At 37.4% G+C, this 24,034-nt stretch overlaps 2 protein-coding genes across 6 annotated transcripts in view; one reads left to right on the top strand and one right to left on the bottom strand.

The window, feature by feature from the left end:
* LOC112466177 (fatty acid hydroxylase domain-containing protein 2) overlaps positions 1-4,584 on the bottom strand; it is an 18,380-nt gene extending 13,796 nt beyond the window's left edge. Inside the window, exon 1 of the mRNA XM_025034125.1 lies at positions 4,477-4,584. Coding sequence (XP_024889893.1) covers positions 4,477-4,501 — 25 coding nt within the window. The 5' untranslated portion in view covers positions 4,502-4,584. The remainder of the gene's footprint in view (positions 1-4,476) is intronic.
* Positions 4,585-5,665: 1,081 nt separating this feature from the next.
* LOC112466173 (protein lava lamp-like) lies at positions 5,666-23,292 on the top strand. 5 transcript variants are annotated; one of them, XM_025034108.1, is made up of 11 exons: positions 5,666-5,916; positions 7,969-8,142; positions 8,513-8,890; positions 9,055-9,407; positions 9,708-10,470; positions 10,687-10,753; positions 12,047-12,175; positions 12,580-21,085; positions 21,711-21,874; positions 22,036-22,090; positions 22,448-23,292. In XM_025034108.1, the coding sequence occupies exons 2-11, from the start codon at positions 7,975-7,977 to the stop codon at positions 22,470-22,472; spliced, it is 10,608 nt and encodes a 3,535-aa protein (XP_024889876.1). In that variant the 5' UTR covers positions 5,666-5,916; positions 7,969-7,974; the 3' UTR covers positions 22,473-23,292. The 5 variants fall into 5 exon arrangements, with proteins under 5 accessions (XP_024889876.1, XP_024889875.1, XP_024889880.1 ...); XM_025034107.1 differs by having other exon boundaries at positions 10,687-10,795; XM_025034112.1 differs by lacking the exon at positions 12,047-12,175.
* The last annotated feature ends 742 nt before the right edge of the window (positions 23,293-24,034 follow it).

Here is a 24,034-nt window from a genome sequence, read left to right as displayed (position 1 = left end):
TGCACATTATATTAAGGTATCACATCAGAGCATGCACATTATATCAAGGTATCACATCAGAGCATGCACATTATATCAAGGTACACTGAAAAAAAAACTACTTAGATCCAAGAAAATATTTTTTCACATAGTACCAATAGCTTATTTACTTAATATAATCACATATTTATTTAGAATTAGATATTTTTACTTAATTTAAATAAATTATTATTTTTACTTAATTTATGTATATTATTTTTACTTAATTTAAGTAAAGATATCTAATTCGCTAAATAAATATGTGATTATATTAAGTAAATAAGCCATTGGTACTATGTGAAAAAATATTTTCTTGGATCTAAGTATTTTTTTTTTTTTTCAGTGTATCACATCAGAGCACGCACATTATATCAAGGTATCACATCACAGCATGCACATTATATCTATGATTCACGCTGACGAATTATTGAGTATTTTAATTAATCTCGTTGATTGATTTTACAACCATGAAACAAATATGACAATGTTTTGGACAGATATTAAATAAAATGTCAATGAAAATAATTACAGTGAAAGTATCATCCAGTTGAGTAATGACAATCGTTTGATAAGTTATAATAAGGTATAACTAAAAGAACTCGACAGTTTTAATGAACGTCAGTTACATTGAAGAGAACGTCTTGTTCTCGCAGAATCTTTATATATCGAAGTTATGCGCATAACTCGTGGCTCGAATCGTTGATTGAGTGATGTTTCTAGTAAGAAGTAAAAGTGAAAGGAATTAAAATAACTTTATTTTACGGAAGATATTCCTTTAGACAGAAGATTGATAGCACATTATACTGATAGCAAAATGCACATTGTTTGAGTGACAAATTATATTGATATAAAATTGATTGATGTGAAACCTTTGTGTACAAACATCCTTTACGTAAATAACATAAAATGATTTCCTACTTGAAACATGATAATATCTTAAGTATCAAGTAATCGATACTTATAATGTCAGTTGATAAAGAACAAAATAGATAACATCTTTTGGAAGTGCAGTGAGAAATTAAATATTAAATTAAATTAAATACCAGTATAGTAATTATTGCACAATTATTAAGAAAAAAAGAAATGCGTCGCGAGATGATAAGAGTTTCAATTAATGTTACATTTTTGGAAAATTGTGTCTTATTTATCTTGAAAATAATATTAATAATAATAGACTTATGAAATTGAAAATATTGCTAAAATTGATGTACATCAGCTTATCTATTTATATATTAGCATCTATTTAGCATATTGTTTAAATTTATCAAGTATTTATCTTTTTCTACGCCGTGATTGTTTAACGTTCGTTGGCTATCATGTCAGCCATTATCATGATTGTCCTGGAGAAGAATAATGAGATGAAAAATTCTTTTTTGTCGGCCTGTGTTATTAGAAACTAATGTTGATGTGATCAAGCCATAATACTGCTTGTGTTGGAAGTCTGCAGTCGTGTGCATTGTCTTGTGCAATCATGTACTGTCTCATCTGCGATAATGCGATAAGATTTCATTTGTTGTGCTCTCATATCAACGAATACGATGTCTCATTTAGCATAATTGTAAATAAATTCTACGTTCTTAGCAAGAATTGATTCACAATTCTTTTTGCATTAGCGTCAGTGTCAAGCGTCCAGCCTTTTTCTATCACTAAATTTATTTTTACTAAGATAATGGATTTTATGGGGCAATTTAATAGATTAACATTATCAGATTTATTACGTTGTTGTGACGCGTAATCTGTTTTTCTATCTTATATATATATCGGTCATTTTAAAAACTCTCTAAATCCAATTTTTATAAATACTTTTTTGAGAGAGACAACGAGGAACCTCAGTGACTTATATAAAACAAAAATTTAAAAAAAAAAACTTTTTATATTAAAATTGAATAAAACTTTTATTCTGAAAAGTTAATAATAAAACTTCTTTCATTATGAAAATTTAATGAAACTTCTTTTGTTCTGAAAAATGTGTTCTATCAGTTATTTTAGAATTGTAGAAGTGTAACTTTTTTAATGCATTTGAAATGAAATTACTACAGGAGATTTGATTACGAAGAGTCCCCAATAACATTCAAATCTGACTATTTATGTGTAAATAAAACATTCTATTTTTATTACTTTATTAACGGTCAGTAATTTATTATATATATTTTTTCTCTTTTTTTCGCAGATTTTTTTTTATCTTGAAATTCAAAACAACTTTAAAACCTAATGTAATGAGCAATTTGGACAGCGGCACTGTATTTTGTGACCGAAAATCTATAAGAAACACCGACTTTGATTATTAGAGTTACTTGCCAAAAAAGTAATTTTTTTTCGGCTTACGTAATTATAAGTAAAACTTTTTTCCTTCATATTCTCTTTATATTAATGGCAAGGAATTATCATAATAGAGGAAGAAAAAAACGAATATAATGTTCTGTTTAAGTAAAGAAAAGAATATGGAATAAAAAAATTAAAACTTCAAAGTCATAGCTCGAGAGAATGATTTGTATTAAATAATGCGATTCATAAAACGTTGATATGGAAAAAGGATATCATCACATCTTATAAGTCATCATATCTTTTATGATGGAAATATGCCAAAAACTTGTAGATTACCAAAATTGTCGCATATTTTTAACGTAAATTATGAGTGGGATTCAATATGAATGCATGCAAACGAAGTACTGAAAATGACATAAATCTCTAAACCGCAAAGAATAATTTTAGAAGGAAGCGAAGAACAAAAATTTGAGAAATTCTACAATTTCAATTAATAATTTGCTCCAACAGCATTACCGCAATTTTTTGTGTAAAACAATCACTTGTGTTTATGCCTAAGAGCAACTGAGAAGCATTCCTCGTTGTAAGTATAAAATAGGGGAAGAAAAAAAAGAAGGATTAGGATATTAAAAAAAGAAGGATATTAAAAACAAAATAAAGTTTTTAATAAAAAAGAAAAGCGTCGAACAGAAAAATAAAAACTTGAAAATCATTGTTCGAGAGAATGATTTGTAAGTATAACGTGACTCATAAAATCAAGTTAGCTACCTGAGCATCAAGTTAGTTCGGTTACAAGATTTATTCTATAAGAAGCTTATAGAAGATTTACAGATCGGTGCGCAGTTGCACATGGTAAACAACATATTACGTAATTCTACACTTAATTAACATATACATGTACATGTAAGTATATACGCCATATATTATACAGAAACGACAAGATTGGGTTCGATCAAATTATAGCGTAGATTAACTTGTTATATAACGAAAGTAGATTTGGTCCTCATCGTCAGGGACGAGCTCGAATAAATTTTTCGTAATTTTGGAGGGAGATGGAACAAAGTGTATAATAGCGGACCCATTCCCTTTCTGAATATAGTCAAATCGCTCGAGATTAGTTTCCCCAAATAGAGTCATAGACGTCGTAATATGATACATATATCTATCACCGGACTCGTTTCCAGTAGAATGAACTTTCGGAGTCAGCTTCGGAATTTAACGCACAAAAGCGTTCGTGACGCGGATCCGCGAGCGAAATATCGATGTTACGGATAGTACCGCGACACTCCGTTTCAGACACCATCGAGAAGGACGGAAAGCGGGTCAAGCCCTCGCGATGAAAACAGCAAATTTCGTCATTATTGATCAAATGGATATTCGCGGCGGGTATCGTGCGAAGCCTCCAATTTTTTTTTTATTTCACGCGAGGCGCTCGCGCGTTTTCCACCGCCTCCTGAAATGATGCAAAGCGAGCGAGGCCGCTCCCACGCGGTACATAAGCCTAAGCCTCCGCTCTTTCTGGGAAATGCAACCGGAAATGTGCGCGATAACGCTTCTCCGCGGAAAGTTCGCGCTTTTAATTCTACTCTCTCGAGTCCTTTGAGAGTCGCGCTCTGTACCCTCGAGTAGGACCGAGAAGAAATCCTCGCCTCGTCGAGTCAGGGGGGAAAGAGAGAGAGAGCGAGCGAGCGAGCTCTCGCGTGGAAAGCTCCGGCTCCTCGTCACGGTGTCACAGCTCCCGTTTGCGTGCTCAATGAAGCGCGAGAACAGGAATATTGAGCCCCCCCGCGCCGCGACGAGAAGCGCGAGGCCTCAAAATGGCTCGCTCGCGCGCCGCGCCGGGGTCGGGATTTCCAGGTCACGGCGGAAGTCATTTAGGAGATCATCCGCGCGATGGGTTTTTTTCCCCCCTCGCCGTGAGAGACGGGGGAGGGAGATGGAGCGTGCTTTTCGACGTCGTCGGTCGTCGCGCGCTTCAAACTCGGACGCGCTCCTCTCTCGCGCGTACGTACGTCCTCGCGCGACTTCCTTCCCAGCTCCGTTCGTCCTCGTTCGTGAACGAGAGAGGAGCCGCGTTCTCGAGTGGGAGAGACCGGGGATTCCGGGGGAGGGGGGGAGGGAATGCTGTCCTCGAGCGCGACTAACAGGAATCCCGTGACTTCCCCGAGGCGCGAGATCGCGTAATTGTCCTACCTTTGCACAGCCGCTGCACGTCCATCTCGTCTCGCACACACACGGCGCGGCGGTGCGTCAAACAACTGGAAAACTACGCGCTGGCGCTGCTTCTCGGCGGGCACGGGGCACGGGGGCACGGGGGCACGCGGGCAGGCGCGACGCGACGCGACGACCGCGACGTGTGCAGCGGATAGTCGATAGGCAACGACGCCGGTGAACGACGGCGACGGCGATGACGCGAGCGGCGGCGCCGCGCGCCGCGCGACTCTCTCACCTTCTCGGGCGGCGTCGACGCCGAGAATGTGCAGCGTGTCCTGGTGGTACGGATGCGCCGAAGCGATCGATCAAACCTCTTGAAATTTATTATATCTTGCGTTATCTCGACAATTACATATTTTCGCGCTTCTCGTATATTATATTTTTACAAATAAAACGTATACTATATAAAGGCTGCGTTCTTTTTGATGCTTTCCGATCAGCGCTGTAAGCATTATTCTATCTCCGTTGCACATTGAATATCAAATAAAGATGGAGCGACGCTTTCAACGCTGAAAGCGTCAAAAGGAACGCAGCCAAAGTCTATTTAATTCGTAAAATGTTCGACTTGATGGCTTCATGCTCAAGTAAAAAAATCATCTCCGTTAATTTTCCTTTTAATTAGACCGCCACGCTTGACGGTGCAAAAGTAGTACGAACATAGGTGTTTTAAGCCCTAAGCCCTAAAAAATTGACCGATCACAGTCAAATTTAATTATGATTGAACAATTTCTTAAGGCTTAGGGCTTAAATCACCTATTGCAGATTGGGACTAAAAAAAAAGAAATAAAACTAGCGAGGATTGTTCATGACTGAAAAATCCGCACATTCAGGAAAAGATAACGGAGCAATTAGAATATAAGGTCCTCCTATATCTTTATGTTTCGGCTCTGCGGATTCTTACGAATCATTTAGCGTCTTCATTCTCGAGAAAGCTGAGAATATCATTCGAGTGATGAGATAAAAACATTAAAAAACGAAATCAGCAAATTTCGAGATGTTGAAATAATTAAATTTCAAGGAGTTTCCGACTCGCCGCCGAAACTATCGTCCTTATCGTCAGAGGCTAAACAGTCCCTATTTTATCCACCGTCGAATCACTTTGCGATTCCTTTCCCCACGGAAAGATGGCGGCACCTTCGCGGCGCGCGCGGCGCTGTCACTTCCGGCCGTGGGAATCTGGGGGAACATGGCACGACGACGATGATGTCGGGTCGGTCTCGTCGCGGTTTCGCCACGTAGAATTTCGGCGCTCGGTGTATCGAGACATATCCGCCGACCGTTCCTCGCCGTGGTATGCGCGTGGTCTGACGTGCCGTCATTCGCAGCGCCGTGGGACCGGCGCGATCGGCGACGGAGCGACCCTAATTATGAGCGGCGACGCGTTACCGTCCTGACAGTTCGCGCGACGCCAAACAGAAGGTACGTAAAGGGCCCCCGGTGTGACCCGTGTGTCTCCTCCGTTTCCTAACCCGATGCACGTGTTCGCGAGCACGTCCGCCGATCCGGTGGACGTCCTCTCCCCGTCGCGAGGAACGCGCGACTCCCTCACGTGCGTCTCCCCCGCGTGGATTACGTCACTTGGCTGCTACGTGTTCGACGAAGCTCGATACCTACGTCCGTTCCGAACGGTTTTACGCTACATACACGCATGTATTTCCGATCCGTGAGGAGATTTCGAGCCGCTAAGCGCCCACGTGTCGCGATTTCGTCTCGAAATCTGCGATTTAAGTACTTGCGTTTATTTTGGCCAATGTCAACAGCTCCGCTAATTGTAAATCTCTGTTCCGCGACTTGCGATGACGATCTGAAGATTTAGTCTTGTTCCCCAGGATGCGCTAAATAAATTGACGAAATTGATATGTACATCTTTATAAATATGTTTACGTTAAACTGCTGTTTTGTGATGTCTTTTCTCTTTGTCCTTGATACGTGTCCCATAGAGATCGGATTGGCTTTACTTCAGGAAATTTGAAGAGACTGGTTTATCAAAACATCCTGGTCACTTAACTCCTTTTTGTGTTTGTATCTGTCTTCCCTCTGTCTGTTTTAAATATAGAGATTATTAACGTATAGCTATTATTGAAAGTTGAAAGTAACAATACAAAGTAAACAGTTTCAAATAACAACACAAAGTATACAATTTATGGAGGTGTGTGACAAATATACTTACTGTAGTTGCATGAATTAATAAAGGCAGTTTTTGTATTATTTTTGCACACTGTGTGATTATAAACATACAATAATTTTAATAAAGGAATTTCAATAAATACAGATGTTATTCTTTGAAAAATATACGTATTCTTTGCATGTGAAGCAAGATATTCTCTAAGTTTTTTATATAATATCCTTTAAATAAAAGTACAAATTTGTTGTGAAGACTTAACAATCGATTACATATATATTCCTAATACCGATAATAGAAAAAGTATAAGAACAATCTTTTTTAATTTAATATTAATGGTATGCTGTCCTATTTTATTTTTTAAATAAGAAAGAATAAATTATAAATAATAGGCCTGTTTTTTTCGGCTGAACTACTGCACGGTTCATCTTTCCTCTTTTTCTTTTCATGTTGGAGAGAAGAAGAGAAAAGATGAACCGTGCAAGAAGTTCAGCTGAAAAGAACAGGCCTAATAAAATAAATTTAAATTCTGAACTCAAACTGTATGATACTATCCAAGAATAGATAAACGACGTTTTTAAAATCAAGGATATGGATACGTGTTGTGATAAAAATCTTAGCCCTTTAAAAAGAGATTTGATTTAATATCATTTATTTTTGAGTTGTATCTGTTAGTCTTTGAGTTTTTATCTATTTGCAATTTTATGTATTATAATAGGCATGACGAGCAAATATTTTATGCATATTTTCTCGTGGTTGACATTGAGCGGCTAACAAAGATAAGAAACTGGAAAACTAATAATCTTTAAAAACTTTAAATAGTAAAAGTTAAATACTTTTAAGTACAATAATAAAATTATGAAATTGGTATAATTGATGGTAAAAGAGATAAAAGGAGATGATTCTGAAACTTGACGTGCTGTATATAATTAATCAATCAGCAGAGTTATATGATGTTAGTATATATAAATGTTTCATAAATATTAATATTAATATATATAATATAACACTTACATTTTTTCTGCAATATTATTATTATTGTTGACACTCTCAGAATAAGGAATAATAAAAAGACACATGATGTCTGGTGTTGCCCGCACCGAATATCGTGTAGAAATGAGGAATGTGAAAAGTCTGATCTGCGTCGAGACTTAATGCAATTAGTTTACCCCAGTCTAGACACCCTATCCAATTAGATCTGAAAAATGGGAGCAGTGGGCGATACTCTATTTTGCCATATTAGAAAAACTTTCACTTTGATTTTACCAGCCGTTCCTTGTCAGATTGTATCCACAATTCGGGCTTGAAGACGGATAATGCAGTGGTTTGTGTTGCTTCTATTTGTACAGTGCATAATGTGGAGCGCGTCTGAGGAATCATCAGGCGCGATGGAAGGCGGCCCTCCTGAGGCTGTGGTACACACGAAGGAGACCTGCGAGCAGAATAAAAATCAATTAGAATCCCTCAAGGAAATTATGATGAGGAATCAACAAAGTTTAAAGAGAAAAGAGGAGGAGGTTCAGGTAATATAAATTATTATTAGCAATTAAAATCTTTTACAAGCCTCATCTTTTGAAACATATACGCTCATGCAATGTCAACTAAGAGACTGTTTCTCATTTAATATTTACACATCTTTTAATTATTAGTGAATAAAAATTGTTTAATTGTTTAAAATTGAAATTTTAGGAAATCTTAAGAATATAAATAAATGATTACATTTAAGGAAATTTACCAGAAATTTGATTTAAAAATTAATAGTTGAATAATATCAAATGGTATAACCTTGTTTAATAGTTACTCTAGGAAAGAGAAAAGTACGATATTAAAATTTATATTGTTTTGTATTATTGCAAAAATAATGTATTTTACTAATTTGTTTATGTTATCTAGGAATATGCACGAAGATTGTCAAAGATCAAATCCAGAGCCAAGTTATCACGTCGTAGTAAAGAAGGAGCTTCGTCATCTAAAGACACAATGCATTCACATAAGACTGAATCTGCGGCACAGGATGTAACAGATGATGCAATTGATGACATTAGTCAAGCAAAAACCCCAAAAGCAAAGTCTTCTTTACTTCAACGAAAATTGGCGGAAAATAGGAAAGTGTTCGAGCAACGTAGCAAAGAATTGACAGAAACGAAACGAGCAGTGGAGGAGAAAGTGGAAGCTATCAGGCAACAATTGGACGAAACTGATTTAGCAGCAGCAGAACACAAGGATCAACTGGCTATCACACCAATTAGGCCTCTTGTCGTCACTTCGGATGTGAGTTCTACATCAGTTCTATTATAACATAATTTTCTTTAAATAACTTTCCGTATTATCTTTAATAAATATAATGAAAAGAATAATATTGATTATATTGGTAATTTATTCTCAAAATTTTGCAATAGCGCGATAAAATTTATGTTTTGATTTTCTAATTTAAGGTGATGGCGCCAATTCAAATTCAAAACATTCAAGAAAAGGAAAAAAAGATCACGGAATTAAATAGCAAAATCGTTGAGCTGGAGGCTACTATCCTGGATCTTCAAGAAAATTTAAACGAGAAGGATTCTGTTATTGAATCCAAAACGAAAGCGGTTACTCTTATGTCCGCAGACCTCTCCAAGAAGGGTAAAACGACATTGGACACCCTCGAAGATACGAAAGACGAAATGCGAACGATGCAAGAAAATTTTATCTTGATCGAAATGTCTCTGAAAAATAAAAATGCCAGTCTATTGGAACAGCTACAGGAACGAGATAACAGGATATCAGAATTGGAGCACACAGTCAATAGGTAATATATTTTTTGGTAATGTATTATATATTTCTATTGTGTAATGAAACTAAGCAACACTTATCTTAAACTAATAAAAAACAGACCTTGATATTCGAATAATGAATGACAAAATATTTTCATATTTAAAATTGCAAAGAGAATATTATTTAATTTTTGTCAGTTAATATAATTTATAATGTGACTACTAAAAGTATTTTAAATGTTGATATTACATGTAACATCGTATAATATTTGTTTTTTATATGGAATAACATTTCAATAAGATTTCAAATTTTCCTAATTATTTATTCTTTTTAGATTTGAAGAGCAACTCAAAGAACAGAAAATGGCTGAATCAGCAAGTGCGGATTTCTCGCGTTCCACTATGGACACTTTAGCAGAAACTAAAGACGCGATGAAATCAATGCAGGAAAATTTTGTTCTCGTCGAATCATCATTGAAGTTGAAGAACGACAATCTTCTTCAACAGTTGGAAGAGTACGAAACAAAATTGGCAGAAGCCAAAGAGAGAATATTTCAATTAGAGTCTGGTGCCGGTATAGTGACAACTCCCGCAGTCGAAGATTTACAATTTAGAATAGAGAAGTTGGAGCAAAATAATCGACAGCTTCTAGATGAGAAATATGAATTACAAAAAAATATTGCCGAATTGCAGAATAAGGTTATTGACAGTAAATCAGTTCATAGTAATGATGCAATCGTCGAGAAAGACAATAGAATAGCAGAACTCGAAAATTTGATAGAGGAACTTAAACAATCAAATAAATTGCTAGAAGAAGAGTCGAAGACTGAGCTGCAGAAGCAAGTAGCTGAATTGTCGTCCAAGAACGAAGAGCATTCCGCCAAGATTACCGATCTTGAGAAGCAAGTGCATGAACTCGAAGCGGAGAAAAACGATATTGCAGCGAGATTGTCAGCTGAGCAAGCGGTACCTAAAGAAGATGTGGTAATAAAATTGACGAAGGAATTGGAAGATTTAAATAAAAATATGATCAAATTAAAAGTCCAACACAGAAGTAAAGTAAAAAATTTACAGAAGCAACTGGAAAACTTCAAAATGGTGAGAACTTTTTAAAATACTGTTTAAAATTTCTTTTAGACTTTAATATTCAAAATATATAAATTCTCATCTACTTTAATTTCTGCGGAATAACTTTGCTGGATATTTAATTGCATACGTAATTAATCAATGTTACTTGTGGGCATCAAATATCAATCAATCAGGATAACTATTTTTTGTGTCTATGAATTTAAAGTAATGTGTATGTTCTATTAGGTATCCGATACGAATGCAGAACTCGTTAGATTGGGCAATCAAGTGGCATTATTGGAGGAGGAGAAAGGTAACCTTCAGCTGAGTCTGGTAGACTTTGACGAGCTTAAAGGTAGGAACCAGGACAAACGTTTTATCGCCGACGTTTCCGTTGTCCTAGTTATATTATCGGATTTTTAATGCGATCTGTGTTAATATTTTTTATCGAGACAGCCTGTTTTCCAGCCCTGTTTCCTCTATGAATCAGAAGTATTCGTCCTAATCATTGTAATTATGTGTATATATTTTTTATAATAAAACACAAAGATCTAAATACTGTAATAATATAAATAGACTGCAATAATAATTGATAATTTTACAAATATAGAATACAGTCAATAAAATATCAATTGCGTGATTTTTGTTTACGAGTACTTAAAAGAAAATGGAAAACACAATATTTCTCAATGTTTTCTGGTGATGGAATCTCTTCACTTGTTTTGTATGCTTCAGTTATCGAAAACATTTACGAGGAATACTAATCAATGATATCTGAAATATTTCTTGATAATCGAACATAACATGGTACCTACTTTACTTGTCAAAGTTTGCTGCGCACTTATTCATAGAAATAGATTTATATTCTTAGTATTTTATCCACATACGTTTTCTCATTTTACACGGAATAAATGATTAATTGCATGAATTGCAATAACAATATTTTGAATTTTTTGCAACACTCTTATTTGCTATTGCTATTATTATACGCTTTTATTAAAATGGACGATGATTGAAAGTACTTTGTACGTATGATTAATTTTTTATCAGTATACACGACTTGATTGGTGTGTATGATGCTAACAGTTGAATATATATTTTGAAATTGAATGAAATATATAATTTCTCGCGCTTTTCTGACGCTTCGAATGGAGATACAGAGAGAAAAAAATATTTTATTCTAAATATTAAAAAATGTTCCAAAAGTAATACATACTATCGGTAGATTTATGTTTTCGACTAAAAATATAAGGGATGATAAGGAAATATAAGGAAGATGTTGATATATATGACTATTTAATATTGTCATATACATATGTGTAAAAAATATTAAGTTTTTAATCTATATTCGATATTTGAGATTCCTATGAATAATATGGCTAATTATTGAAGAACAAGTTATATTATGTATTGCTTTAAAAATAAGAATCTGCCGATGATTTATGATCTTTTGGAACAAACATGTATGATTATCAATTGCATAAAAAGGGATTTTGTCACAAACTTTGCTGTAACTAGCAGCATTTAATAATTGCTTGTTCTAAGCTTACTATGAATGAAAATAAAATTGCACGTACGTTATTGGCAAATTATACGATCTGCACAGCCTCAGCAGGAGATTGGCAGGAACGTGTTGCTGACCTGGAAAGTAAGGTTTCATCTCAGACAAAAGAGATACAGATGCATATTGATGCAATCGCCATCTTAGAGAACCAAAAGTTAGATTTAACGCAAGGTAATTTGTTACATTGAATAGCCTATGCAGAATAAGATGGGTGCTTTTTATTTAGCGACTGAAGTCGACACAAGCGTTATCCTTTTTCAACATCTAGTGAACAACAGATACAGTGACACTTGTGTCGACTTGTGTTGTTAAGTGGAAAACACCTGATGTGTTTGTGTGTTGATGGTTTAAAGTTTAAATAATTTTTTAAATATGAAATTGTGTTATACATTCTAATAGAACTATAAATCACGAGTTATTTCTGCTTTTCTTAATTACTGCGTGTAATTACAGTGTTAATAACTGTACTTCTAATTCTTTATGTACATATATTGTGATGTTATTGAATATTAAAAATCAGCACGTTTTTATAATTTGATAGAACAAATTTGTAAAGCTTGCTTATCCTCTTTCAGAACTGCACACGGTGAAGCAGGAGATTTTAGCTTTAGAAGCTGAAAACGCGGAATCGGAGAATCTTAGAGTGACCGCAGAGATGAAGGTTGTTGAGCTAGAGGAGCAATTGGAAACGGCACACAAAGAACAGAATCAGAATAAACTCGAGATCGAACATCAGGAGCTTCTAAAAAAGCTCGATGCTTTAACGCAGGAAAATTCAGAATTATACAGCAAGTTAAACAAAATGGAGGAGAAGGGTGCTTCGGATACTGGTTCGACGGAATCTTTTGAAGCCATTCAAATGAATGATAGAAACGATTTGTTGAAAAAAATGGAGGATTTAGAGCAGAAAAATAATGAATTAACACTCAAGTTATCGAAATTGGAGGAGAAGGATGGCTCACACGCTGGTTCTACAGAATCTTTCGAAACTATAAATGATACAGATCGTAGCGAATTGATGAAGAAGATTGAGCAATTGACGCAGGAGAACAGCGATTTAACCATGAAGTTGAGTAGGATCGAAGAGAAGGGATCGTCCGACACGGGTTCTACGGAATCCTTCGAGCGTATCCCGGAGCACAATGATAGCCCGACAAAAATCGAACTGCTTACTCAAGAAAATAGCGAACTTGTTATCAAACTAACGAAACTGGAAGAGCGATTGAACCAAATAGAAAGCAGCGCTCAATTGGACGTCTCTAAGCTTGATCATAGTTTAGGGATACTTAAAGATGATAGTAGCTTGCGATTACAGATTGAGACGCTCACCCAAGGAAATGATAATTTGACGGGAGAGATTTCTCAATATAAATCGCAGATAGAATATCTCGTGGAGGAAAACAACAGATTACAAGATCGTATAGAAGTGTTAACTGCGGAAAATACTGAGTTGGTTATAAATCGCACGAAATTGGAGGAACGTCTTCAAGTCGAGACGTCTCGTACTTCTCAAATGTCAATTCAAATGATAGAATCTGCTGATCAAATTAATGCCTTAATAGAGAGGCAACATATTCTTGAAAAAGAGTTGGCACAATTGCGAAAAACTTCGATTGAACATTCGGTTAACGTAACATCATGCGAGACTGATGATGCAAAATCTAAACTCGCGACATTGGAGAAAGAAAATGCGCAGATGACAATGACAATTGCACAGCTCGAAGAGCGTATCAATAGCCAAAGAGAAGACCTAATTAAAATTACTAGAGAGAAAGAAGAGCTGGATCTAAAGCTGGAACACATGACCTCCGATGATTCTTTCAAAGAAAGGTTGGAGCTCATTGACAAGTTAGAGAAATTGAATCAAGAGAAGGAGAACGTTGCTCACGAGAGACAGGAGTTGCACGAGCAAATTAGCATTCTCTTACAGAAATCGTCCGATGAAATTTCAGAGAGGCGAAAGGCGGAGGAGGTTGCTTGTCAGGAATCGCAAACTGTAATTATAGCATCCTTAGAAAAGGAATTGGAGAACAGTAAGGTATTAATTGCGGAGTACAAAAATCAGATAGAGGAGGTGAACATGAAACTGGAAAGTATGGAGGCAGAATTGCAGAAGAAAACTAAACAGTTACTAGAGTACGAAGCATCGGGCGCAAAACTGGAGAGTCTGGAACGTGAATTAAAAGACATGTTTGTTACCGCAGAAGAATGGAAATTCAAGTATGATGACATGCAGGAAAAGATGCAAGCGTTGGAGCAAGCGAAAGCGTCGATAGAAGAAGCTTTTAAGACATTGGAGAATGGCAACAAAGAACTGTTAGAAGTGATAAAAGAGAAAGATGCGGCGACTGATACTTTACAGGAGCATCTTCAAGATACTATAGGCTCCCTTGAAACGAGATTACAAGATGAAATGACGAATGTAACGGCGAAAGAACATGAAATTACGGATTTGAAAGCCGAAATTGAAAAGAGAGATCAAGAATTGCACACCAAATATGCGCAGTTGCAAAATGGAATGATTACTATAGATGGTTTGCAGGATGAATTGAATAATTATTCGATTAAGCTTAAGGAAAACGAGGCTGCTTTATCGTCGTCATTAGGAGAGATTGAGAGACTCAATGATACAATAAAGGAGAAAGAAGAGGAAGTTTATGCTTTACAAGATAATATTAGCAAAATTACTGAAGCGTTAGAGCGATCTAAGCCTATAGCAGAATTTAAGGAAATGGTAGAGGATTTGCGAGATAAAGAAACAAGTTACATTGAATTACAGAATAAATATGAAGAAGCCTTAAAAGAAAACAATGAGTTATTGCAAAAAATTGAGGATATGTCGAAGCGTGACGAGAACGTTAAAAATGAATTAATTAAGAAAGAACAGGAGATCGATGGTTTGCTTACAGCTAAGGAGGATTTGGACGCACAAATTGAAAAAGTTAAAAGCGATAAGGCTAAAGCTGAAAACCAAATGTGGGAACTGCAAGCGATTTTGGATGATCAAACTACATACGCTGAGAAAGTGCAATCGGAGTTGACAAACGAATACAAGCAAGTAGAACGGCTTAAAACTAAGCATATGGAGGATATAGCGATGCTGAATCGAAGATTAGAAGACGTTATCGAGGAATTAGTCGAAAAAACGCAGGAAAACGACGCTATGAAAGCTGAGTTAGAACAGAAGGAGTTGCTCGGTAAAAATGTCACAGAAGAGACGAAGACCATCTTGGAGAGCAAAGTCGCAGACTTGGAACAGAAACTTTTAGAATCAGAGACTAAGCTGCAGACGCAGTCCGAAAAGATGAAGAAGATTGTGGCGACGTTTAACAAAAAGAAGATAGCGTGTCAAGAACTTGAAGCGCGTGTCGCTGAATTGGAGGAGAAATGGACGACGGAGAAAGATGAGAAGGAAGTTAAAAACAAGCAGATACAAGAGGTAGAGATTTCCATGCGGGAAAAGGACAACAAGATCCATGATTTGGAAGAGAAGTTGCTGCAGGCAAAGAATAACACTGCCGAGATTCTTGCAAATTCAGAGAAATTTGAGAAGGAATCGATCAGTTTGAAAGAGAAAATGACGGTGTTAATGGAGCACGTTGCGGAGATGGACGAGGAGATCGAAAAGCAGCGTGCGGAGATAGAACGCATCTCTCTCGAGGTGATGACGGAGAAAACAGCGAAGGAGAACATTGCCAAGGAGTATGAGTTTTACAAACAAACTGCGAGCCAGGAGGACGAACAGAAACAGACAATTCTGGACGAGGTGAAGGAGCAAGCGCGAGAATTGAGCGTGCGCATGCAAGTAATGGAAACTGAATATGTGGAACAGCTTGCCACAATAAAGAACCTGAAGGCGGAGAATGGCCTCTTGTTGTCCAAACAAACGCAGATCGACGAGAAATTGGAAAATGCTGAGAAAAAATCAGAAGAGCGTCGTGTATTAATTGAACAGTTGCAGAAAGAGATTGCTACCATGGCGTCTATGGCGGTAACTGCACAGATTCCGGAGCAGAGTGAACTGAGAGAAGATGACACGCAGATCACGCAGCATTGCGATCATTCCGAACAATGTCAGAATTTGGTGCAAGCGTTAGAAGCGCGTTTACAAGAACGCCAGGCGGAAATTGAAAATCTGAACAATGAATTGGCCAATTCGTACGGCAATATTGTGTTACTTCACGATGAGTCTCAGAGGTACAACGATATGATGATGCAAACTGCTCAGGAGCGCTTCAATCAGTCACTTATGGACCAAACGAATACATTGCAACAGGAGATACATTCTTTGAAAACAGAAAAAGCTGTGAGCGATCGGAGAGTGTCGGAATTAGAGGCTGAGTTGAACGAGTACAAAAATAAGAACGCGGAATGCAAAGTTGAAATTCCTGAAGAAGTCGAAACTCCTATTACCGAAGATCAGCAACAGCAGAGGCAGGATGATGCTTCACAATTGCTCGATTCTCGAGCGATACATCTCTTACTCAATAATATAGAAGAAGAGAAATTGCGTGTCCAAGAGTTACAGGATCAATTTGAAGATTCGCAAAGTAAATTGAAACAGACGGAGAATCTTCTTTCTGAAAAGAACGCACAGGTGGATTCATTGAATGCGGAATTAGATAATGTAATTCGTCAGATGAATGATTTGAAAATGTTACAGGAACAATATCCTACAGCTGACGTAGAGTCACAAAGATTACAGCCACTTGTGACCGACAAAAGCACGCAGATAGATTTACTGATTACCGAATTGAATACCGTAAATCAAGAAATGAGTTCGCAATTGCAGCAACATGCGGATGTAGAAGCCAGTCTGCGAACAGAAATCTCACTTAAGGACACAGAAATCGCTGCGATAAGATCAGAGCTGACTTCCATGAGAGAGACTGTAGAAGCATTAACAACGGCACGAGATCAGCAAATCGAATCGTACAAACTTCAGATTAATAATCTGGAAAGAGAAGCGAGGAATGCTAGTGACAATGATTTAATACAAGAATGGGAACAACGTATCTCTGCAACCACTGCAGAAAGAGACTTGCTACAATTGCAAGTGAACGACTTGATGCGATCCCTGGACGAATTGAGGGAATCCCTTGCGAGTTCTCAGCGTAATCTACAGATTGAATTAGAGAACGTTTTGCGGGAGAGAGATCAAGCGCAGATACTCATCGCAAATCTTACGCAAGCTTTGGACGATTCGAAACAGAATATCCAGGAATCGAAGACGCACGGAGACAGCTCGAAGGAGCCTACTTCCGTGGAAAAATCGATCGTTGGACAAGAATTAGAACAAATTCCTACGACTGTCGACGAATCAATTAGGCAACATGAACAATCGGCACAAACTTCTATCGAAAAGGAAGCACGGCAAGAGATTCAATTCGACATCGGTTCCGGTTGGGACAATAGTTCTGAAAACCTTAATATCGATGAAGAACCTTGGGGTTGGAATGCGGAGAACGTCCAATCGGCTGTCAGCAGTCAACATCTCAGCACGATGACATTGAGCGCTGAAATGCAATTACGTGCGAAAGTAGAAGATTTGCAAAATAGAGTCGAAGATCTAGAAGCGCAGAACGCTAGGATCGCCGAGGAGAACAAAGCGGCGCAAGTGAAGAGTGGTAAATTGGTAAAGAAATTGAAAGAGTACAAAGTGCAGATAGAGGGCTTGCAGCAACAATTGAAGATGCAGAAGCAGACTGACAGCTTTTTTGACTTGGATACGGCAATCGAGGAGGAGCTGAAGGCGCAAATCGCCAATTTGGAAAAAGCTCTTAATGAAATTAAGGAGGAAAAGAAGAATATCATTGCTGAGAAGGAGGTTTTACTGAAACGACTTGACGTGGTAGTATCGGCTAACGAGAGATATATGGAAATGAAAGAGAGACAGGACATGGAAGTTGAGGTATTGCGCATTCAGAATAAGGAACTAGGTAACAAGGTACAATCTTTAGAATGGCGGTTACAGGAAAATGCGACTGGTATAGAAGATATTACCTCTTCGCAGCGTGAAGATCAAAGTGATCCGGCATTTTATGAAATCGATAAATCTATCGCACATAGTCAGCCCCAGAAAAGATCAGTGGAACCTAGTGATGACTTTGAACTGATATCGAAAAAATACAAAGAGGAAATAGACGATTTGAAGGATGAGTTAGAAGCGCTTGCTGTTGAAAACGAGCAACTGCAGCACATTTTAGAAGAACGAAAAACGACGATAAATGAGCCAAAATATAACAATGATGAGCTTATGGAGAAATTAGACTCTTTGAACAACCAAAATGCGCAGCTTCAGAGCACTTTAAATAAAAGTAAGGAAGAATATGATGTTCTCAGGAGACAATATGAGCAAAGTCTAATAGACGCGAATGATCAAGTGACAGCAATGCGGCAGAACAGCGATTTCCTCAAGACTGAATTTGCGGAGAAGGTAGGAAGATTAGAAACGGAGGTAGACCAGCTACAGAGAGCTTTGGAAGAGAAAAAAGTTCTAGAAGACAACGCTCTGATCAGCTCGGAGGAAAAGCGTTCGGCCGTCAATATATCTCTGATGGAAGTTACGGAGCTGCTTAACGCCAGAGTCCAAGAAGTCGCCGATTTGAAGCAAGAGCTTCAAGCTCAATACGTGGGAAGACAGCAAGCTGAAGCGGCGTTACAATTGGAAATACAAAACTTGACTAAAGAGCTAGACGAGAGGAAACAAGATCTAGAAACTTTGAAGCAAGCGTTCAGCGACAAGGAGCACGAGCTGGCACAGCAAAGGAGTGTGGAGACCGTAAATACTATCGTTAGTGAGGCTACTCAAGAATTGGTCCAGAAGCACGCGATTGAGATCGAAGGAAAGGATAAGGAATTACGTGATTTAACGGAGAAGCTGACCGTATTGCAATCGGCGGTCGATGAATACACCTTGAAGCTGCGAGATTGCGCGACTAAATTGGAGACGCAACAGCAACAAATTGCATATTTGAAGGAGGATTTAACAGAGCGAAATTCAATAATAGGAACCACTCAAAGCGATATGAATTTAATGAACGAAAAATTGCGAGAAAAACAACAGGAATTGATACAATACGAGGAAGAGAAGACAAATCTCGCGGCAGAGGTGGATAGATGCTTAACGGATATCCAACGTTTGCAGAATCGACTGAACGCCACGGAAGCAACTACGGAGGTTGACCTGCAAGAATGCAGGTCACGTATTCACGGCTTGGAGCAAGAAGTTCAAGCTCTAAAGTCGGACAGAGAATCGATCTTACTGCAATACGATCAGGAGACGGAAATGTATCAGGCTCAACTGGAAAGTAACAAGGAGCAAATTAATGCTTTGAAACATGATTTGCGAGAAAAAACCGAACAATTGCATTACGTGAGCACGCAATTATGCGCTAAGGAGAACGATTTGGAAAGAATCAAGGCCATGATGAACGATAAGGATTCCTTATTGGAGATCACGAATCGGGAACTGAATGAAAAACGAGCCGAACTGGAGAGATTGCGTAACGAGCAGAATTCCCAGGTAATCGACGATTTTTCGATCTCCAGAATGAGCCGTGACGACGACGCGGAGCTGCAAAGCACTATAAACGAACTGAGGGCGCAGATGGAGGCTAAGCAGCAAGAACTGGAGCACCTGAAATACGTTTTGAGCGAGAACACTTATCCTACGATCATCCAGCAGATGCAAGATAGAATCAATTGTCTGTATAATGAGAAAGCTACGCTGGAGGGTTCCTTGCAGGCAACTACAGAAAGCTTGACGGAGAAACAGCAGCAGGTAAATCTTTTGACGCAACGCGTCAACGAGCAAAATCAGGAGCACGTTTCTAAGGAGGAAGCTAGTTTGCTGTCTAGAGACCGAAGATCTGTGCACGATCAGGAGGAGATCGTTAGATTGCAGAACGAATTGCACGCGCGGCAACAAGAGATTAACGAATTGAAGTACGTTATAGCCGAGAAGGACTCGCAATTGTGTCTCCAGGCCAGTATGGAGCCGCAATCGGACGACTTCGAGCTGCGTGAGACCGTGCAGAGATTGATGGGAGAATTGTACGGCAAGGAGCAAGAAGTACAGACGTTAAAGTCGACTATCGCGGAGCTGCAAGAGCAGATTCTGCTTCTTAAAGATCACGAGAGGCTCTCTAAAGAGAGCAGAAACGCGATCGAGAGGCTGACTTCGGAAAAGGAGCAAATCCGTATCGATGCTGAAGAATTTCTGAACAGGGAACTGCAAAGGAAAGAATCGGAGATCGATGAGATAAAGCAACAATTATCGGAGGAGAATCAGAAGTTACTGGCGGAGCTTCGATTGAAGGACAGCGATATCGAGAATCTGAAAGCGCAATTCGAACAATTATGGACGACTGCGAATGATCGGGGCAGTAAGTTGCAACAGAAAGAAAACGAATTAATGCACACGATCGACGATCTGGCGGAGAAGGAGAGAAGACTGGCCGAGCTGAGCATCACCAAAGACACCGAACTTTATAACTTGAAAGTGCAGATCGGTGAAAAAGAGGCGCGTATAGACGAACTCTTGGCATTGTCCGCGGAAGAGGAGAAACAATTGAACGAGTTGAGACAAACGTTGGAGACTAGTGAGACAGAGGTGAACAGGCTGAAGGAATTGCTGGTGCAAAAGGTTTCGGAACACGACTTGATACAGCACGCCTTGAAGAGAGACATGCCCGTTGCCGAAGTCGCACCGTCGATGAGCTCGGAAACCGTTCAAACGGTCGACAATAGGGAGACCGTTTCCAGCGAGTTGGATCTCGCGCTGTATATGCTTCATCAAAGAGATGTCCGATGCGAGGAGCTGACTCACGAACTGATGCAGCTGCTTGAGGAGCGCGATACGTTACAATTGCGATTATCGAACGCGATCCGGGTGAATGAAGAACTCAGGAGAGTGGGTAGCGCCGAAGCAAGCCCAATGAAAGACTCATCGTCGACCTCTCATGCGATAACAGAACCTGTCGTGGAACAACCTTCGCCTTCAAGGTCCGAGGGACCAGTCGAGATCGCGAAAGAAGCTATCGACACTCCGATCGAGGACAAAGAAGCTCTTGCTCTGAAGTAAGTGAAACTTGTTTTTGTAATCACAAAGTTGTAGATTTACTACCTCTAGATCGACGTAGTCTTATATAGGTAAATTACGAAAAAATTTTGATGTATATGTTTTTTTTTTAATCACTAAACATAATCCCGAATTCGATTTGTCTAATATAAAAAAAGTAATATTTAACGCTGTCGTAGATTGAGAATTCTATATGGTCACACTTATAAATGTTAAATGTGCGATACGAATATTTTTAGTATGTAGTGTATTTGAAGAAATTTGACGAAGCTTGCACGGAGTAGATGGTTTTTTTTTCATGATCAAAAGTCGAAGCTTTTTGCCAAACTAATCAACCTTTTCTTCGTCCTAGTCGCTGATATTACTCGTCCACTGGCGCGAATGACGACGGAGCTCTAATTAAGATCATTACGCACTCGTAGTCTAGTCGGGAGTTTCATTATTTTGTCGGCCAATAAAAATTGAAGCGCTTCTTCATAGGTTGTCCATTTAAATATCCTGTAAAGCTCAATGTTGAAGAACGAAAAGTACTTTCGTTCTTTCAACACAATGTCCCACAATGCGCCTCGCTCTTCGCACTTTGTAAATCGCTTGCAGCTTAATATAAGCTAGTTCTCCCTTTAGATTGTCGCAGTTACATTCAGTCAGCCATGCAAAGGATGTACGATTGAAGGACGAACGAGAATTAAGGCATACGCAACAAATGTCATTATTAGCGCACAGAGACGTTTTAAACACGTTACCGCCCGAAGCAGCTGCAAGACTCGTCAACGCTAATTATACGCTCTGTAGGTATCATTTGATTAGTAGTGGAATATAATCAATAAATATAATTTAACACATTCAAAATTGCGTATCGACGATATTTTGATTAATAGTAGAATAATCAATAAATATGACTCAACACATTCAAAATTGCTATTCTGACGATATGAATTGATGTTCACAGCTCGAGATGTTCAGAGCCAATCGAGCGTTCTCTTGAATTGGTTGTGGGGCAAGAGGTAAATTAAATTGTTTTCTATTTTACAGTTCAATATTATAACAATATAGCTCATTAATTTTATAGAACCTTAATCGTAATTGGTGACTCTAATTTTGTAGACTTGTTATATTTTCTCACTTTATAGAATTTTAATTTCATGTTATTGATGGTTTTATGATTTTAGAAATACAAATAATTAATTGTCTAGAAATTTATTTTTTACACATTCCTATATTTTTAGTCTTTCTATTTTTAATTCCATTGATTATATATTCATTGTTTTGTAAATTCTTTGTTTTCTGAATCTTTCAATCTTATATAACAGTCAATAGAGTAATGAAAATATTAAAAATTATTATGCGATATATTATTTTAGCACGCCAAGGGTGGTGCACATGTGATGAATGAATAGCGGGAATGAAACGGCCATCGCTTTTGCCTTCTGGAGACATTCCTGCCAAGTGCCAACTGCCAAGACTTATTCATGCAGTTAACTAATATTGGAACGACCTGTCGTATTTTTCAGACATAAGTCACGTGCTGACACGGTTATAAAGAATAGTTTTGTGAGAGTATTGTGAGCATGGAAGAATGTCAGAAACAGATATTTTTGAAACTACACATACACATGTACAGAATGTAACTAGCGTATTTTCCCGGAAAAGTCGCTCTCTCCTCTTCGAAAAAGAAGAGAACATGAGGAGCAGACTTGTATGTATTATAACGTTGTACAGCAGATACGCATGAAACTTAAGGTAAAATCTGAAATATTAGATAATATTTTGCCTTTTTTATTCGGTGACTAAATTATTTATAATAAAGCATATGCAATGAAACATATACCACAGGATGTTGGAGTTCGATCATTGTGTTATTGAATATAAACATGTCTATTGAAAAGTTGCCGTCTTATTTTTTGTTAGTTTATTAATTTAATAATATATATTTTGTAAATTATCCATGATTGTCTTCCGGCTTGATACAGTTTATAATACCATATTATTGTTAATTATACATCGAAGAAAAGCCGTTCAAGACAAATCACAGATAATGCAGAAGTAATTCGTGATAATTGTAAATTGTTCAATCGTTCTATTTCCATAAAATTTTGTACAAAGGAAGGGAAGCTTCAATAAATAAATGAAATTAACAGAAGAATGCTTAATTGTATTATGAATTGTGATACAAAGCAACTGTAAAATGCTGTGTTTTATAATATTCTCTAAAATTACAATTTATATAAAATAGTTTGTGATGGAATTACAGATTAATTCCATCATAAGATAAGTATACATTTATAAAATGAAAGAAATAAATGTGTAGAAAAATTTTATTTTACTTAAATAAAGTAACACAAAATGATAAGGTAAACATGCAAAGTACCGAAAAAGTAAAGAAATATTTAATTCACGAAAAATTTTTATTATTAAACTTTAAGAAAGGATATCTAAAATAAAGGAATTATTTACTCAACTTAAATAAATATTGCTTTTAAATCAGACAAGTTGTTTGTGAAAATATTATATGAAATATTAAATCGGATTTTGTAGTAACTTACGATAATTTAAATGAGTAAATTTATAGCAAGTTACTATAGAAGTAATGCTTGCGTAAACGTAGTAATAGAGTTGTTTGTTTTAATTGAATAAGTAAAAGTACTCTATTTTTTATAAAACTGACTAAAAAATTTTATTCGGAAATCATGCTGATATCAGAGAGAAAAAAAATGAAAACGCGCAAATTCTGCTCTTACAGAAAAGTTACAAGTCGATTGGCTATCGCATGGCTTTTAACCAATCAACTTGCAACGTTTCTGTAAGAACAGAATTTCCGCACGTTTCTCTTGCGAATGAAATTCAAGAAACGAGCCCACTACTAGGGGATCGGGAACCAACCAATTGAAGAAGAAGAATATCTATCTATATATACTATCTATGATTTCAGTCTTCAGTCTGCGCGTGAC

Source organism: Temnothorax curvispinosus, unplaced genomic scaffold (assembly GCF_003070985.1).
Source record: "Temnothorax curvispinosus isolate PA1 unplaced genomic scaffold, ASM307098v1 QBEX01015975.1, whole genome shotgun sequence".
Taxonomy (NCBI): domain Eukaryota; kingdom Metazoa; phylum Arthropoda; class Insecta; order Hymenoptera; family Formicidae; genus Temnothorax; species Temnothorax curvispinosus.
Note: the sequence above shows the minus strand (reverse complement) of the source record. Positions and strands in the feature narration are given on the sequence as shown.

Coding starts and splice junctions, on each gene's coding strand:
- LOC112466173 (XM_025034106.1), top strand. CDS start 7,936: ATGCAGTGGTTTGTGTTGCTTCTATTTGTACAGTGCATAATGTGGAGC. Junction 8,891..9,054: donor CTCTTGTCGTCACTTCGGAT/GTGAGTTCTACA, acceptor TTCTAATTTAAG/GTGATGGCGCCAATTCAAAT. Junction 10,796..12,046: donor AGACTTTGACGAGCTTAAAG/GTAGGAACCAGG, acceptor CGATCTGCACAG/CCTCAGCAGGAGATTGGCAG.